The sequence below is a fragment of the Mangifera indica genome, chromosome 5 (assembly GCF_011075055.1).
Source record: "Mangifera indica cultivar Alphonso chromosome 5, CATAS_Mindica_2.1, whole genome shotgun sequence".
Taxonomy (NCBI): domain Eukaryota; kingdom Viridiplantae; phylum Streptophyta; class Magnoliopsida; order Sapindales; family Anacardiaceae; genus Mangifera; species Mangifera indica.
In genome coordinates, this window is record NC_058141.1 from 19,626,360 (window position 1) to 19,644,367 (window position 18,008).

Consider the following 18,008-nt stretch of genomic DNA (forward strand, 5'->3'; position numbering starts at 1 on the left):
AATTCAAATTCTAAAAGTTGAAAAACCCTAGAATGGAAACAAACGAAAAATCCTTCAGAAATCTGAAAAATACGAGTCGATATCTCGTCAAACGGTGAAATTCGAAAAAACTGAACTAAAATTGGAATTCTAAAAGTTGAAAAATCTAGAATGGCAACAATCGAAAAATCCTTCAGAAATCTGAAAAATACGAGTCGATATTTCGTAAAACAGTGAAATCCGAAAAAACGAAACTGAAATTCGAATTCTAAAAGTTAAAAAACCCTAGAATGGCAACAAATGAAAAATTCTTCTGAAATCTGAAAAATATGAGTCGATATCTCGTAAAACGATGAAATCCGAAAAAACGGAACTGAAATTCGAATTGTAAAAGTTGAAAAACCCTAGAATGGCAACAATCGAAAAATTCTTCAGAAATCTGAAAAATACGAGTTGATATTTCGTAAAACGGTGAAATCCGAAAAAACGAAACTGAAATTCGAATTCTAAAAGTTGAAAAACCCTAGAATGGCAACAAACGAAAAATCCTTCGGAAATCTGAAAAATATGAGTCGATATCTCGTAAAACGATGAAATCCGAAAAAACGGAACTGAAATTCGAATTGTAAAAGTTGAAAAACCCTAGAATGACAACAAACAGAAAATCCTTCAGAAATCTGAAAAATACGAATCGATATATCGTAAAACGGTGAAATTCGAAAAGACGGAACTGAAATTCGAATTCTAAAAGTTGAAAAATGAAAATGCCTTTACAATGTAAAATATCCAAAAACCCCTAATATTTATCTAAAATTATTTTAACCACCATAATGAGTGAGGGGAGTTATATAAATGAAGTGAAGGGTAATTTTGATATTTTAGAAAAAGTTTGAAATAAATAAATAAATATCAAAATGCCTTTATAATATAAAATATCCAAAAACCTCTCAGATTTATCTAAAATTACATTAAAACCCCATAATAAGTGGGAGAGTTATATAAATATGAGGGGAAGGGTAGTTTTGGTATTAAAAAAAGTCATAGGCATTTTTTTTTTGGAACAGTGATTTTGGGCATTTTGGCTTGAAAATAGTGATTTTGGCTATTTTTGCTTAATGGGAGGGCATTTTGGCCATTTTTTAAAATTTCCCTTTTTTAAAATTTATTTACTTTTTTAAATAAATCTATTTTATTTTCACTTTTATTTATAAATCTTTTAATCACTCAATTTCAATTAATTCATTATATTTTCAATCTCATTAACTTTCTTTCGAAAGATATCTAAATTCGTAAATAATAATTTTTTATATTTACAATTTCATTTTTATTTTAATTTTATCATTACAAAATATTATAAAATATATAAATTCACAAATAATAATTATTTATCTTTGAAGAATACAAAGATTTAAATATAGAAGATGAGTAGATAAATATTATATAGTAAATATATTTTATTTATGTTTTGTAATTTATATCATATGTAAATTAATTAATTTATACTATGTTATCAATTTATAATATTTTTCATCATATAACTACGGTATTCCTTCGTCACAAGTGAAAGATTATAAATAAAATATTCGGGATACTGTTATCAGTTTTAAAATTCAAAAAAATTTATGTTAAAATTTTTTTAAAAAAATTGATTAAATAGGCCTGGTCGATTAAAGCCCAACCCAGTCCTGTCCGAATAAAGTCCGACGCAACCCATTTAAAGCTCGTTAGTATATGTGTCGGCTTTGGGCCTTTATATTTTAACAGGCCGACCCCAACCCGAAAGTCTATTACTGTTTGGGTATTAAACCCGACCTGGCCATTAGCCCAATGGGCCAAACCGGAGCTTACCCGGCCCATTGACATATCTGGAATTAGTTTATTGACTATTAATAAAAATCAAACTCTCGGATTTCCAAGTCTTTTGCTTTAAAGCTCTAAAGAAGGGCGGTAGCGGAAAAATTAGAAGTTTAAAAATAGCAGGCAACAGTACGGTTACGTGAGATGTGTTGCCAGGCAATATGTAGTGCGCTACTTCATCCAAAGAGTTAAATAAAGGCGCGCGAAAATATTTTATCACTCTACAATTCGTATCCACGCAATTCGAAAGAAATCTCGCTTTAAAACATTTTCCGTTCAGATCTATACACATTTTCGATATCGCCGGCGATGGCGACACTAAATCAAGAAGCAATCGAAACGTTCACGAGAAACACTGGCGCTTCTGAGTCGAACGCATTTAAAAAATTGGAGGTGATTTCGTTTTTTTTTTTTTAAATTTTATGTACACAATCGTTGTCTTCGTCGATCAGATTAATTCCAGGAAACAAACATGATTTATTTTCAAGAATGTCAAGAAGTTGTCTCCGAAAGATTCTATATCTCATATTTTCTAATCATTATAATGACTGTTGTAATTATTTAACTATCATAGTCAAGAAACATTTCCTCTTTGTTTTCTAGACTTTTTTGCTTCTTTTGAATGCATAATGTATATATTCTTACGAATTTGTTCTTCTAACTTGTAAGTGGACTGGATGCGCAAATTGTGGTTTATACTTGTGAATTACTTGGTTATAATCTAATTTATCATTAGATGTTTAATTTTGCTCCATCACTGAACTCTCTATAGGCTCTAGTCACCCTGTTTTCTAGGGCCTATTGTATCTTTTACAGCTTATTGTACTTTTTGATTTGTCTTTTGAGTATCCTAATTTAATCTGAGATATCTGATATACTAGGCATTATTCATGCGCAATTTACAAAGATTACTTTATATAAATTATATAATCCAGTCTATTTTTGTCTCATATGCATATTTTATTGAAGGGGACAGATGCATGTACGACATTTCTTGTTTGTAGTTTTCTTCTGTAAAATTATTTCACTTGTTCATTTTTATTAATCCTTAGTTCTTCATTTACGCAGAATTTGGCATAACTTGATCCCATTTACGCAGTTTTTTCTCTTCCTAATTATACTATGGATATGAACACTCTAGTCAAGCTGGGCCAAGCAAACTTTTACACCTTCTTTCTGCTGCCAGAACTTTCAGGCCATCATTGTTACTTGATCCAATTACAAAGAGAATGAGATTGGTGCTTCTGCTTTCAATGGTCATACACCTGTTTCACATACAGGAGGAATGGTGGGGGCACTTGGAGAGTTTAGTAGTTGGAATAAGCAGCCTCATAATGCAGGATTTATGCCATCTGATTATAATGGATGGATAAATCCGTCATCTCATATTCTGGATGCTCAGGGAATGTCTCAGGGGACGATTTGCATTTGTATGGCAATGATATAAGAGAAATGATTCAAGCTGCTATTGAGGCTTCAAGACGAGAAGTTAAAGAGGGTTATAGGAATAAGCAATTTGGTTCATGGATTTTGAATCATAGATTTTTTTACCAATGAGTGATCCTTTTATTATCTGTTTTCAGTTCTTTCTATTCCCTTTTTGATGCAGGATTCATTTGGCATTGGACTTATGCAAAGGCAACTTGACATGATGAATTATCTTGTGCTGGTTCATTGTCTTTACAGGTTCATAAATATTGCCTATTGTTTTCCTTTTTTTTTCTCTTGGCTGCTTTGAGTGCTTTCCTTGTCTTACTGGTCCTTGTTTCTCATGAGTTGTATCTAGACAACTGAGCAAGAGAAAGCAATGCCTGAACTAGTATTGAAAGACAGGGATCAACAGCTGGGAGTCTTTGGTTTAGGTATAGAAGCAGAGAAAACTGACAGTAGCAGTAGGAAGGTAAGAACTATTCTTGTTTCTCATCTTTTTCATATAGACTCTTGGGAATATAAATGCTTGATTGCTGATATCCCCAATCTGATGGAAGCTATACTGCTTTCATTTTATGCCTGGAAACTCATCAATATTAGAGGGAGCTGGAAGAAATTTATATTAGAAAATTTAAATATTTATTTAAATTTTTTTAAAAATTAATATATAAACGGGCTGATCCGGCCCTATAAACATAGGATCAAGCCGTGGATCTTATATATTTATAGGATCGATTTGGTCTAACCCACTGTCACCTCTATTAGTAATCATCTTTAAAACAATTAATATGTTTTATCTTTTGATGAAGTATTTTTTTTTGGTTTAACAACAATGTGCAATTTACTCTCAAAATAATGAGTATTATACAAAGTGTATTACTGCTATAATTGCTTATTTGGATCATGCCCTTTTTCTGGACATTTAATAATTGCTTATTATACAAACTATGAGAACAAAATTTGACACAAAATTAAGTCGGATTAGAAAGGTTGGTATGCTTATATCTCAAGCTTTCAGCACATGGCTAAATTTTGATCGTGATGAAGAATGGGATCCTAATGACTAGAATTTAATAAGAAAAAGGATAAGATTTCCTGGTATTATCAACAAAAGCGTCACTTGCAGCATAGTAGTGGAAGCGTTCGTAGGCCGAACTTTTTATTAAATGTACTTAAAATGAAATTTTGTGGGAAAAATTAGTAGTTATAGAATAGAAAATTAGTTGTTCTTCATAGACCAAACTTTTTCTGGTGGGAAAAACCAAAAGTGTGGTTCAGATAGAGTGGCGCCTGTGGGACTATAAGAGTGGTTCAAAGAGAGTGGTGCCACTGAAACTGGAAAGAGTGGTTAAGAGAGAGTGCCGTTGAATATCATTTATCCTTATTAAAAGTAACAACTAGGCTTCCGTCAACTATGCTTTTGAAACTACGATTTCGTCATCGCCTCTCATATTTCGTTTTTGACTTCTTCGGCTCCCCCTTGTGTGCTTTTCCATGGCCGTAAGGAATGATAAAAGAGAAGAAAGAAAAAAAGGAATTAAAAATAGGGTGAAAATGGACTAAGTTTATACTATTAGGAGCATAATTAATAAAACCTTGTTTATGTTATATAAAGTGACAAAAATATGATTAAAACTAATATATAATTTGATAGATGAGTGAAAACATATATATATATTTTTTTTAATTTAAAGAATGGAATACAGTACTAATAAAATTGGGGTGCAATGCAAACAGTCATTCGGCAAAAACAAGAAAATAATAATAAAAGGAATTTGTTTTGGTACAGGGAGAAAAGGACCAATGGTATTAATATGACCTTTAATTGATGTCTAATAAATATCTATCACCCGTCTTATACTCGTATACCCGCACAAAGTGGGCAAAAAATAATGAATTATAATCATAAAAAAAAATAATAATAAGTAAAGAAGAGCTATATTATAAATATGAAGTAGTACCAGCACCTTGCTCAGGAGCGGGGGCTGTCCAGTATTGTTTAACTGCAAAAAGAATTTTTTGTCTTTGATGTGGCCCATCTTCATGATCGGTAATCCTGCCATCCCATTGCATACCATCAATCAAGCTCTTGATCTTCACCAACATATCTACATCGTCCCTGATAATTACACTACCTTCTGGCCTTAATATCCTATCCATTTCTAACAGAATATCTTCCATTTCACATCTGTTGCAAAACATTAATTAGTCACAATTCGTTCACATTCATTGCATACGAATGGTTTCTAACTTTATCACTTGTCTTGTTATACCTGTCCTTGTAGAGACTAAAAACAGAGGCAGCATGTATAAAGTCGTAAGTCCTGGGATAACTAGACATAGCTTCACACCTGCAAAAAGACAAAATAGTCAGCAACAAACTTCAATCATAATGGACGAACTTTAATCCAACCCAGTTATGTTATCCGAACAAGAAAATGATGTTTGTGGTCACAAAAATTCCGTGTAAAATTTTGTGCTGACAAAAAAGATTTGACCAAAATAAACTAATTTTTGGGATGTTTCACGGAAGTGATCGAAGCTAGTGGGATTGTGGGTTGTTTATCTTAGGGATGAATTTGATGCCAGTTGATTAAATTTATAGCGCGTATGTTTAGTTTGAGTTCATCTAAATTAGTGTATGATATTATTAAAAGTTATTGAATTAGAGTTTCAATTTAAAATTGACTTGTTCAAACTAAGTTAGCTCATATTAGATGCACCTTTAATTTGCCACTGATTTAAAATATTATCTAAACTTACCAATTTTGATAGGATCCTATCAACCCTCGTTCATAGATGACTCCAAGGGTATTGATCTCAGCTTCCACAGGCACCATGTTCATGACCCAGACTGGATCATCAACTACAGCTGCTGCAAAGCCTCCCAAATAAGAGTTCATGTCAAGCAAATTTCTGTACCGCCCATTTTGTGCTAACTGATAGTCCACGGATTTGTAATATGCCACTCTTTTCTTCCATAATTCTGTGTCTTCTCTAAATATCTCAGCTGTGATTCCATTCAAACTTCCACTGTAAATCCTAGGAGGGACTGCAGTCAGTCTCTCTGGCCAATTTGCTAATTTTCCCCCGGCGATTTCCTTTATATCTAACACATCCGGCAATGGGGTTAAACAATCCTCCATTTTTGTGTACCTAGTTACGGGAAATTCAGCAGGAATTAAGATGGTTGAACAATTTAACAAAGATTGTACAGCCAAATTATAAACAATAAAAAACTGAAAAAGGGATTTATGGAATTACCATGCCATGTCAGGATCTTGTGCTTTACAAAAGCGTGGATGCTTAAAGACCTTCCTATTAACTTGACAATGGACATGATTAGTTGCTTTTTGCCAAATAGCAAGGTCACCCTTTTGTTTCAATTTTTTCCAGCATAAACTCTTTGCTACACTTTCTATTCCCATCTCTTCCGCTGCAAGATCTTCAGTTGTTCTGTTCCAGCCTTTCCAGTGTCTCTGCCAGTTCACCGGCGGCCCGGACAGAATCCAGTACCCACCAGGCCGTAAAATTCGATCAACTTCGATCAAGTAAAGTCCATCTGCTCAAGTTAATTCATCAGCATTCATTCAAATTTTACAATTACAAGCATTTAAGTAGTGTTGAATTCAGATAAGAGTTTTGATTTGATTACCATACTGGCCCCAAGGAATAAGGCAACGAGAGCAATGTGCCATGTCAAAAGCTCTTGAAGGGTAAGGGAGTCTCATAGAAGCCATGACTCCAACCAACGCTGGAACTCCACGTTCTAAAGCAAACTGCACTTGGGATATATGAGTGTCCTGTGGTGCAAATGACATTGCTATGATATTTCTTGACAGAAGGTAAGCACCCCAACTCGCAACCTGGAAAGGTTTTTCAACATCAAAAACAAAATTATTGTCATTCAATTACATTTAGCCAACAGTTGGTGAAAACCATAATTAAACCCAACAAAAAAAGTGAGTTAATTTTGTATTAAAAATAAAATAATACTTAAAAATATTAATAGTTAAATTTTTTTTTCTAATATGAATGGATCCGATTTTGAGATTACGCGGTTTTGAACTAAATTGTAATCTATATATAGCATTGCCCTTGCTTCATACTAAAGGCTTCATTCTTAGCCTTCAACTGCAATTTACACATTACTTAACCAAAAAGTGCATTCAGCCACACTTTATTGATGATTATATTTTTGAAATAACTAAAGTCACCAAACCCTATTTCCCCAGTTAGAGCTTGGAAATCGAAGAAGATATTTTTATTATTATTATTATTATTATTATTATTGGTGAACCACTTTGCTTAAAGTCTAAGAAACGTTTATTTTTTAAACCAGACCTGTCGAATATACCTAAACTACCAAAAAATGAAAGAAAATTAATACGTGTCAAAATGGGTCCAGTCCAGTGGCCAACTGTTTATAGCTATATTACTCCTAATTTCTAAGATCTATAATTATATATGGTACCCAATTAAAAAATATTTCCACACTTATAGTATAATAAAGGAATCAAATCTCTCTATTTCTAAAACCAGCTGAAACCAACCTGCCCCGCTAAAACCTCACCCGGGTCAATATTGGCAAGCGCTCATCACATTACGAATATTAACAGAGAACCGTCCGGTTTAAAATGAACAGGCGGTTCCGGTCAACCATTTGGAAAAAAACATAGTGTAGTTAGAATAGTTGATAATGAAAGAAAGAAAATTAAAATTATACGTACCCCGCATCCTGTATCAATGGCGGTCCTTATGGACCCATCTCTAAGATTAATCAGCTTTCCAATATCGTCGATGTACGCATCAGCACCATGAGGAAACATCGTCCCGCCGCCAGGAAACCTGAGGCGGTCTCCCTCAACCTGGACCCAGTTCTGGTTTTTCTTCTCCACCGTCAACTCCTTATGTGGCGCATTAGCGTACCAAGCGAAATCTCTACTCTCCGGCCATTTAAACGGCACCTTATAACCGTACGGAGCCGGCACACGACACTTCAACAACTCGTTCTTTTCAGGGCAGTGCCTTTCTCTATAAATAAGCCTCTCTCTGTCAAATTTCAACGATCTTCGAACGTCATGACACGGGGTGTACTCTGTGTACTTGGCGTCACAGGGAGGGATGTGAGAGACACGCGCCGCCGTAGGAGGAGGGTCCATCGCATAGTGGTGGGCTGAGAAGTCGAGAACTCGTTCGGTGGCAGTGTTTGCGTGCGGTGAAGTGCATGGTAAGGATTCGGTGATGGTAGATTTTGTTGCAAGAGGAAACGAAGACCCGGAATATACACCAACGAGGTAACAGACTGCGCACAAAATTGTGATTAGAGTTATGTAATACAGATTGGCTCTCTTGGTTCTGAAATTCAGATATGATGATCTCGATGAGAAAGACATAGCCATTGAAACAGAACCAGAAAGGAAAAAAAGATGGGAGATGAATGAATTGACTGTGTGTGTGTGTGTGTGTATATATATATTTATATATATTATATTGCGTAGAGACCTGGAGAGGGAGAGATTAAGATTTAACGTAATGTAAGGGTGACGCTGACGAGTTAACTTTTGGGTAATATTTTATTACCAAAATAAAAAAATTATTTTAAAATTTTATTATTTAAAAAATTATTAAATATAAATAATTATTATATTTGATAAAATTTAATAGATATAAATAATTATTATATTTAATTAAAAATAATAAAAGAATACAAATAAATTATTTTACTTAAATATTTTTAAATATGATTATTTTTAAATATTTTTTATATTATTTATTATATTAATAAAAAATAAATTTATTTTTTACCTCAAAAAATTAATAAATAATAATATAATTATAATAAAATCAGAATTACTTTAATAATATTTTAATATTTAAAATAAATATGATATTCAGGTTATCATTTATATTACATATTATATCAATATTAATAATAAAAAAATATTATAATATTTTATTATTAATAAATTAAATAAAATAATAAAAAAATAAATTATAATAATAATCTTTAAATCACTGGCCAAACAACCCTTCGAGGATGAAGAATGAGCGTCAAGATGACGCGCTCCTTTACTTGTGGTTAAAGACGATTCTGTCTGAGCAAGACCTTGTCTGTATTCATGGAAAGTGTATTACTGGGTAAGGTATAAAGAAACAGCTTCTCTGGCTGGCCCTCAATCCTCAGCCCGCGTCTTCATTTATTTTCTTTATTTGAAATTTTGGGTTATATTTTGTATAAGAGCTGTATTCTCATTTTGATTTCCGTTGCATCTGTACTCATATCATGGGTATAAATTTAAATATAAATAATAATATATTATTATATAATTAAATATTATTTTATATATAATTTATAAACTTGACCATTGAAAAATTTACATTGATAATATTTTTATTAGTTTGAGAGAATTACAAGATTGGTATAAGATACTATTTTTTATGTTTAGTGCCTCCAGTATCCCTTCTCTTTCCTATTTTTATTTTCTCCCTTATCTCTTTTATGTACAAGTTTTTTTTTTTTAATATATATTTGAATTAAAAAAATTATTTTATTTTTATTTGTCGATGATTGTCTCTAACCATATATCAAAAGTTGACTCTGGTGACACAAATATATGCACTTATGTATGTATGTATTTATGTATATATGTATGTATATGCCGCATTGATGAAAAACATGGTTAACTATGGGCAGCTAAACATGTTAGGGGACCAAAGAGAGAAAGACAGGCGAGATGTTACATCAGAAATCACATGCACATGCACATGCACGTGCTTAAAAGAAGAAAAGTTGGTAGCAGTTTAATCATGCTTTATTAATAATTTCTTACGTGTTATTAAGGTTTTGGCATCAATATGGAAGAAATCTTGGCCGTTATTTTAAAATAGCCCGAGGGGGTAATTAGATTAAGAAATGACATGTCGTTTCAACATTCACATCAATGTGCTAATCAAAGTGTAATATACTGTTTCAAAATAGCGTGTTTAAGAAAATGTCCAATCCTATCCTAATTCCTCCCTCTATGTGACAGAGAAATATATGTGCACATACATACATACATATATACATACATATTTATACATATCTGTAATCAATTATTCTCATCTTGATGTGTCAATTGGTCTCTATTGTGTCTCATATGTCATTTAGATCAAATTTTTAGTAAAATTTGGAAAATTTATTTATCTACATTTTATCAACTTCGGTTAGTAACAAATACAAATACTAATTATGAATATGTCTTTATTTTTTATTGGAATTAAGAAAATACTTCAAATTAATTTTGATTTTGTTTAACCTTCTCTCATTGTTATTAGTTAAAAAAGTTGTTTATTTATATGCATCGCCCTCACTCGTAGATTATCTCAACTCTTTTTTTTGTTTAGATTTTGTTGTTTTCAATTCACTTAAGAGTTATCCGGTTCTCATTATCGTGTGAAATTATGAGCTAAAACACATGATCTTTATCATCAACCAGACATCCCCAATTTACAATTGTGCCACTTATCATAATTATGAGCATAAACATTTAAGCTCTGTGAGCCCATAAAAAAAACCATTTTATGTATAATCTCTGTTAGTTAGTGACGGTGAATCTCATCAACACATATCGTGGTATTCAATCACATCAAATTTTATTGTTCATGCAGCGACAGGTGGGGCTTATAATATAAATGTTTAACCACGAACATGAATAGCCCACAACAAGAAGAAATGAAGCATATATGTTGAATCGTGAAAGAGCCATACAACTTTATTTGAAGATAAAAGAGGAACTCTTATTCCTTTCTTTAAGTAGGGTTCTTACTTGATACTAGCTTGGGAGTGAGAAAAAGTGGAACTGTGTGAAATAGCATTTTCATATTCATATGATTGAGGAGCAGTAGTTAGAATGAAGGGGGTCCCTTCCCTTGAACCCATATCAGTAGAGATGGATGGGGACATAAAGCTAGCTGCTTTAAACCAGCTAAAATTGGCGAAATTTGACTTTAGGGATATGCTTGCATGCAAAACGATTGCTCTTCGATGGAAGTTTGGATCATGCATTTGCTTCTTTACTTCTCTTTCACTTCCAGCATCGCACATGCTCCACATTTCTACGTCCTATCCACTTACTCATTTGATAAGACAGTTTATACATCTTGATCTTTCTAATCCCATAAACTATACCACCCATTTTAGTAGCTCAGTTGGGTAGATCTACGTATATTTTCCAGATCAATAAAACTATAAAGGCCTAGTTTTATGTATCAGTTGGCATGCTCCATGTTTCTAAATCCCATCCACTTAACACATTTGATAAGGCAATATATATGTATTGATATTTCAAATCAATAAAGCTATATATGTCCAATTTTAAATATACAGTTAATACTCAAATAATATATTATAATATAATTAAATAATTTTAAAATAAAAATATAATAATATTTAATTATATAAAGATATATTATTAAAATATTTAATTAAATACTTACGTAACACTAATCCATTTAATATTATGGAGAACAAGAAGTAACTAGAATAAAATGGATTGGGTTGGGTTAAGTGGGCCGTGACTTAAAAAGAAGGCTTTTATAATTGATTTCCTGGCCCAATGGCAAAAAAAATGTTCACAGGGCCCAAAATCCTAACTGGCCATGGCAAAGCTTGACAATTTTGATAAAATAGTCTTGTTGGATAATGGTTTCACTGTCTCTTTCTTCATTTCTCCGTTCGGTGACTATAATACACGTGTCCTCGATTGCCACGTGGGATCCTTATATTCTGCTGACTCATCTATCTAGCTTCTTAACTCCTCATCAGTGGAGAATAATTAATCAAATTAACAATAATTATAAAAGTGATTAAGTTTCTATCCTTATCTTAGTCAATTCAAAAGGAATGTTGGTGGTTTAATTTTTAATAAAATTAGAAAGCAAAGAACAACTTTTTAATAAATTATATTAAATTCTTAAACTAAACATATTCATTAATGTAAAAAAATAAGGAAAAAAAAAAAAAGAAAGGCCTACATATTAGACATATAAGCCCAAATAATTATTATTTTTTATTAGACATGAATGAAACTAAGGTTTTTCACGTTTTTAAAATTGAAATTTTTATTTGTTTATCTATAATTCTTTTTCACATAGTGGAAATATTTATGTGGAAAGAACATAAAAGTCATTTTACATCATTATATCCTTGTCAATCATTATCATTAGATTTTTAATGACTTTCACCACTCTTATCTCACACCCCTGTCATTTATGCACCACCATGCATTCAAAATTTCCAACGGTACACTTTATTATGTCGCATTTTACAAGTGTTACTCACCCTTATCTACACCTTCATCTTATCGCAATTTCATGTTATACCTTTCCTTTTTCATTTTCTCCTTACATCTTTATTAGAGTTAAATCCCCTTAATGCTTTTTTTTTATTTTTTGGGTGTTTAGAGAATGGCCAAAGAAAATCAACTTTCAATATTTAAAAAAAAATCAGTTTTCCACTCATCTTCAACCCAAATCTAGATTTAGTAGTAATTGCTTAGCTTCTAAGTTTGTTAGGTTTCTTTTGGGTGTTTCTCAAAAGAAATGAGAAATGAGAAATGAGAAGAAAAAAAAAAAGAAAAATATAGAATACTTGATTTGAAAATATAATTTATTTTTCCTATCAAAGGTGTAAATGATATTGTTTATATTATATATTATACAAATTGTTAAAAAAAGTAAAATTATACATATAAATAAATCTTATCAATTTATCTGTATAAACTGTGACAATAATCTAAATGATGTAATTGTTTTTTTTTTAATTATCCGATCATATCAAGTTGTATAAATAAGCTAGTAAAATTTGTTTATACATCTACTCATGATGAAAATATATATTTATTATTGAAACTTACGTGAAACTTTAATAAATGAGTTGAAAATAAACTTCCAAAACTTAATGGGTGGGAAAATGCTTTTTTGGTAGAGTTTGAATAAAAAACATGATAATCAAATTATGTATCATATCATATATTAAAAACTGAATCTTTTGTAAAATATATTGTATAGTTTCATGTTATAAGATATATATATATATTTGTAAAAATAGATAAAATAATAAAATATTTTAATGGTCACTTTTATATTTAAAAATATTATGAGCATTTTTTAAAATTTTTAATTTTTTAAATACATAATTATCAGCTCATCATTTTTTCAAAGAGATGTGTTGATTCATGTAAAGTCGGCCTTATAATACCAATTTTCACCCATTGTTTTTTTTTTTTTTTAAATTTTATCTGTAACGTTGCTAATTACGATTGGTCTGTTACATATTTAGTATTCAGACGGTGAACAGACATTCGGCCGACATACAACAGGAGAGTGTATGAAAAGCGTGAGAGGGAATTGGAGATGGAGGGACAACAAGAGGCCTTACTCTCGTAAGATTATCCGCTCCAAATCCAATCCAGTGAAGTAAATTACAGCAAAAACTTATCATAAAGTTAATTTCCCATAATTAGCTGTGTCTTTTGTCGTCCCTTTATTATACTTTCTTCTTTCTCTCCATGTCTACGATCGACCAACATCTCTTTATGATTCCTCTCGCGCTCTAGGGTTTGGGTGTTTTTTTCCAGATTCTTATTGTACCTTCCCTTTATCAAAGGTTAAAACTTCCCCCTTTTTTTTTTTTTACTGCAACTCTCATACAAATGTTTTTTTTTTTTTTTCAATTTTCGGTTTTTTGTTTTCTTTTTCAATTTTCATTCTGATATCGTGATAGTTTACGTGCTTTCATTTATTCAACCTAAACCGTTCTGTTGATTTGTTTATTATCATGGGCGTCAATTGAATTCTTCAGATTTTGTATTAGGTGGCTGAACCCGATTGGAATTGTCGTTGATATCTTTAAAATTTCCTTATTAATTTCAAGATTTTAGTTATGCCCAAGTTTTATTGGGTTTAGATAATCTTTGTGCTTTCGTTTCATATGAAGTTTTCATGGTTTATTTCTGTCCTGGTAATTTTGTCTTCAGAATGTTATATACATTAGGGTTGATTCTCAGAGTTTAATTGTGTTAATAGCTGTGATGAAATCTGAGAGCCTCTGTGTGTCTTTTGAACTATTTGGATTTCTCGAATGTTTATATGATTTTTCATCTTTAATCAATGTTTTAAAGTTATTTTGTGCGGTGCTCTGTGATTGTGAGTCAGGTTTTGAGGCAAAAGACAACTGGGCTGCTGATTGTTTTCGCTTATTTCGTAAAATGGAGAATCTCATTGATTTTTTGTATTGTCTTGATCCCGATACGTCAATGAAGATTCTCATGTGTTTGGATGATCCATCTGATCTTGCTCGTGTTAGCTGTGTCTCACGTTGTTGGCGACATCACGGTAAGTTGAAGTATTTGGTATATGTTTATGTGTTTTTGCCACTACTTGCTATCATGGGGAAGAAGCAAGAAAGTTTTTAGGTATAGCCTTGCTTTAAGCAATCATGTTTTAGCCATTACCAGTTATAGTATGATGGATACCTGGAGAATCCGCCAGCAGCAGAGCCTCCCCTGGATGCTTCTTCTGCTCTCACAATCTTCCCTGCAGTCCAATCTCAACCACAATGCCACCAGCAATAAAACAGTAATAACAATGCAAACACACACACACAAGGCAATGAAAATATGAATTGTATTGAATACTCTCCAAGGATGAATACAAAGTAGTTTTCCAATACAATCACTATTTTCATCTACTGCACTACCTATTTAGTTACACTTCCAGATACTAACTTTTCCAGAAGGTTACAAAACTCTAGTTCAGATCCCCACAGTACATGCTCAACACTCGAGAGAACTACTCTCGCCCTACTTTTCCTTAGTATTTTCACCTGCCTCCTTTTTCCAGCACCTGCTCTCCTTTTTCAGTTGTTTCCACAGCCACTTCTTCCTCTCCTGTTCTGCCACGTTTCATCTTCTTAGTGGCTGGATTTTCCTTGATGCAACAGTCTCCTGATTTTGCATTTGGGCCACGGCCTTTTTTATTTTCTCTTTTCCTGCGGGAGATATATATACGAGTTCTAACATAGTATTGTACCAACTTCGTGATTGTAATATTTTGAAAGCATGGTGTTAATTGTGTGTTTACTTCCTGATTGATTTTTCATGATGGAAAAGAATGAGAAAGCTACATTGTTTCTTATAAAGTTGAAGTAAAGGAAGTTTTAGAAGCTTTTGTTTTGTGATTGAAAGTCAAATATGCTTTCTATGTCTTGCAGTGATTGCAAATGGTCTCTGTAAGCGGTTGTGGTTGAGAATGTTTCCACAGTTATCTAAAGTTGATCATGTAGTTGAACCAAACTCAAGTTTAAAAGAGCCTGCTGAAGGTGCATCTGAAAATTTTGCGGAAGCACAGACTTTGGAAAGTGAGAATAGAGTTTATACCTTTTTAGCTCGAGCTATTACATCATTTCCTATCAGGGGTTTGATGCTTGAGCCAATCTATGCTTCTAGCACTGATAATTATCCAGAGGAAAGCATTCATAATACTCTGGAACCTAGGGATAGAGTTGGAAGAAGAGCCTCATACTGGTCAAGTGAAGGACATAGCAATCCTGCTGTGCCTGAGACACTGATATATAAGTTGGCTGGTGATCTGTGTGTTATTTATGAAATCAACATACAACCGTTTGAAGGTTTAGGAAAAGTTCTTCTCTTCCAATTTATCCTTACCTTTTAATTCTTATAATTGATGATAAGTTGTGTTTTTGTGTCCAGCTTATTTTCAGCCGGGTCTACCCATATATTCAGCCAAAGCTGTGAGATTCCAAATGGGACATGCCAAGTCTCCAATAGATGATCCAATGGGTGAGTCATGTAATGATTCTGTTGATGATAAATTTGTATGGACTTACACTTCACAAGAGTTCCCAATGGCTCAGGTAAGCTGTCACACTTGGTTTCTTTTTCTACTATCGTTTTAATTGTACTATCCTCTTTTGTTGCAACCACCCAACGATACCATGCTAATTTAGTGCACTCCCTGCTAGCAATTTTTTCCCAAAATTTGACAGAATGATGATATTCCATACTTTTATGTTGAAACTGCCTTTCATGTGGCCACTGTATATCAGTATAGGACTCATGAGAAGTGCTTCTGTTGCTGACCAACTTTTGAGACATTAATAATAGCAACTGTCTAACACACTTCTGTCGACATGATTGTAATTAAATAGATTGAACAATGTAATACAAATACGACATGCTCAAGGGGCAGTTTGTGTCTTATTGCATTGAAAAGCTTTAGTAAATAAATATGAGATGCTCAAACTTGGTCTGCATCTGAAGGATAAGTATTTTCTCCTACACCAAAACTTACCCAATCTACTAGTAGAAGATTGTCTTGGCCTATAAAATTCGGCCACATTGTGCGCTAATATCGTGGTGGTGATTCCAATAGATATTTATGCATGAAATCTAAATTTTGCTTACTGGTACACAATTTTCGTTATCCAGCATTCATCTGGGTGTTCTGATTCCGTGGTTTCTTTTCCCCTTGAACTGCATGGTAGTGCTCGTTAAAGAAAATTTAATCATTTAAATGACATCATGAACAGGAGAATCGTTTGCAGAATTTCAAGCTTACTGAACCTGTTATGTGCATTGGTGGGATTTTGAAGATTGAGCTTCTGGGTGGGGTTCAGAGACAAGAAATGGATGGCTTATACTATATTTGGTTAGTCACTTGCACTCTATTTACCTGTTGTGCTTTGATGCTTACCAAGTAATTGATACGAGGAACATTTTCAGAGTTGATGTGTTAGTTAACTTGAAATTAATGGGCATCTGCATCAATTTTGGTTGATACACCGTTGTGGCAGAGTTCAACAATTCATTTTCGTATGATTGAGCTGAGTTATTTATAGGTCTATTAAAATTTCTGCATTTTATTGGCATATTGCAGTGTGTCTCATGTTCAGATTATGGGACGATTGCTGTCACCTGCCTTGGGGGTTGATATACTTGAACCCTCTGGAAAATTTGTGTTGAAGGTTAATAGTTATACCCAACCCAGCAAAACTGGGGATTCGTGTGCCAACTCTAGTGTATATTTGCAGAGGCGCGTAAGAGATTTGGGACAGATTATAAACATATTGCCGGGAAATGTATTTGACGCCACAGAGTATGAATGGGTTGAGGAGGACGATTCAGATGATGAGTTTGATCTGTAATGGCTGTTAGATGTAAATTAATAATATCTGTCGTTTTGGGTCCCAATTTCCGGACTATTTACTATTTCAAATGGATTCAGAAGAGACATTTATCAAGCTTAGTGGTGGAGCACAAATGTGTCCTGCCCTTTCTGGTTGTGTCAGTTTTTCCCTTTGAATTTGGTGGTGTAATTGGCCATATTTCCATTGTTATTTAAGTTATAAATGTTTCTTATGACGTTGGTAGCCGGTATTTATCATATCTATTGATGCATCGTGCAAAACTGTCAAAGCTGCTTGTTACGTTATCACATTTTGACTTCAATTTTTTTATTAAATATATTTCACTTTAAGTAAAAACAAAGAGATAAAAATAAGAAGTAATTTATTTGAACGTTAAAAATGTAATTCTTTTTAATCCTAGTTTTAACAAAATAGTATAAATAATACCTTTTAAAACTCGATTGTTAAATGACTCGTACAATTTTACAAGTAAGAATCTGTCATACTTTGGATAGGAAATAGTCTAGTCATTACCTTATTTTTTAAACTA

General features: G+C 32.6%; 2 protein-coding genes and 1 long non-coding RNA gene across 8 annotated transcripts; 2 read left to right on the plus strand and 1 right to left on the minus strand.

Annotated features, from left to right (window-relative positions):
* The first annotated feature begins 2,002 nt into the window (after window positions 1–2,002).
* On the plus strand, window positions 2,003–3,737 carry LOC123216160. Its single transcript, XR_006502201.1, has 3 exons — window positions 2,003–2,229; window positions 2,905–3,522; window positions 3,623–3,737. It is a non-coding gene; the product is annotated as an uncharacterized LOC123216160 (long non-coding RNA).
* LOC123216157 (probable methyltransferase PMT15) lies at window positions 3,465–8,721 on the minus strand. Of its 3 annotated transcripts, none has more exons than XM_044636526.1 (7): window positions 7,998–8,720; window positions 6,923–7,133; window positions 6,532–6,829; window positions 6,031–6,423; window positions 5,541–5,618; window positions 5,235–5,455; window positions 3,465–3,846 (listed from the first exon to the last, which is right to left on the minus strand). In XM_044636526.1, exons 1-7 carry the CDS (start codon window positions 8,667–8,669, stop codon window positions 3,836–3,838), a joined length of 1,884 nt encoding a protein of 627 aa, XP_044492461.1. In that variant the 5' UTR covers window positions 8,670–8,720; the 3' UTR covers window positions 3,465–3,835. The 3 variants fall into 3 exon arrangements, with proteins under 3 accessions (XP_044492461.1, XP_044492459.1, XP_044492460.1); XM_044636524.1 differs by lacking the exon at window positions 3,465–3,846 and adding an exon at window positions 4,041–4,754 and having other exon boundaries at window positions 7,998–8,721; XM_044636525.1 differs by lacking the exon at window positions 3,465–3,846 and having other exon boundaries at window positions 5,008–5,455.
* A 4,836-nt stretch (window positions 8,722–13,557) lies between these two features.
* Window positions 13,558–17,690, plus strand: LOC123216159 (F-box protein At4g00755-like). Of its 4 annotated transcripts, none has more exons than XM_044636527.1 (6): window positions 13,558–13,694; window positions 14,467–14,646; window positions 15,524–15,940; window positions 16,023–16,186; window positions 16,862–16,980; window positions 17,209–17,690. In XM_044636527.1, the coding sequence occupies exons 1-6, from the start codon at window positions 13,640–13,642 to the stop codon at window positions 17,474–17,476; spliced, it is 1,203 nt and encodes a 400-aa protein (XP_044492462.1). In that variant the 5' UTR covers window positions 13,558–13,639; the 3' UTR covers window positions 17,477–17,690. The 4 variants fall into 4 exon arrangements, with proteins under 4 accessions (XP_044492462.1, XP_044492465.1, XP_044492464.1 ...); XM_044636530.1 differs by having other exon boundaries at window positions 13,578–13,728; XM_044636529.1 differs by having other exon boundaries at window positions 13,607–13,918.
* The last annotated feature ends 318 nt before the right edge of the window (window positions 17,691–18,008 follow it).

Excerpts from the sequence above, each read along its gene's own strand:
- LOC123216157 (XM_044636524.1), bottom strand. The coding sequence starts at position 8,669 with ATGGCTATGTCTTTCTCATCGAGATCATCATATCTGAATTTCAGAACC. Across the intron at positions 5,456-5,540 it reads TTTAGTCTCTACAAGGACAG|ATGTGAAATGGAAGATATTC; the intron begins GTATAACAAGAC and ends GTTTTGCAACAG. Across the intron at positions 4,755-5,234 it reads AGCCCCCGCTCCTGAGCAAG|CACACAAGGGGGAGCCGAAG; the intron begins GTGCTGGTACTA and ends GCCATGGAAAAG.
- LOC123216159 (XM_044636527.1), top strand. The coding sequence starts at position 13,640 with ATGAAAAGCGTGAGAGGGAATTGGAGATGGAGGGACAACAAGAGGCCT. Across the intron at positions 15,941-16,022 it reads CAACATACAACCGTTTGAAG|CTTATTTTCAGCCGGGTCTA; the intron begins GTTTAGGAAAAG and ends TTTTGTGTCCAG. Across the intron at positions 16,187-16,861 it reads AAGAGTTCCCAATGGCTCAG|GAGAATCGTTTGCAGAATTT; the intron begins GTAAGCTGTCAC and ends CATCATGAACAG.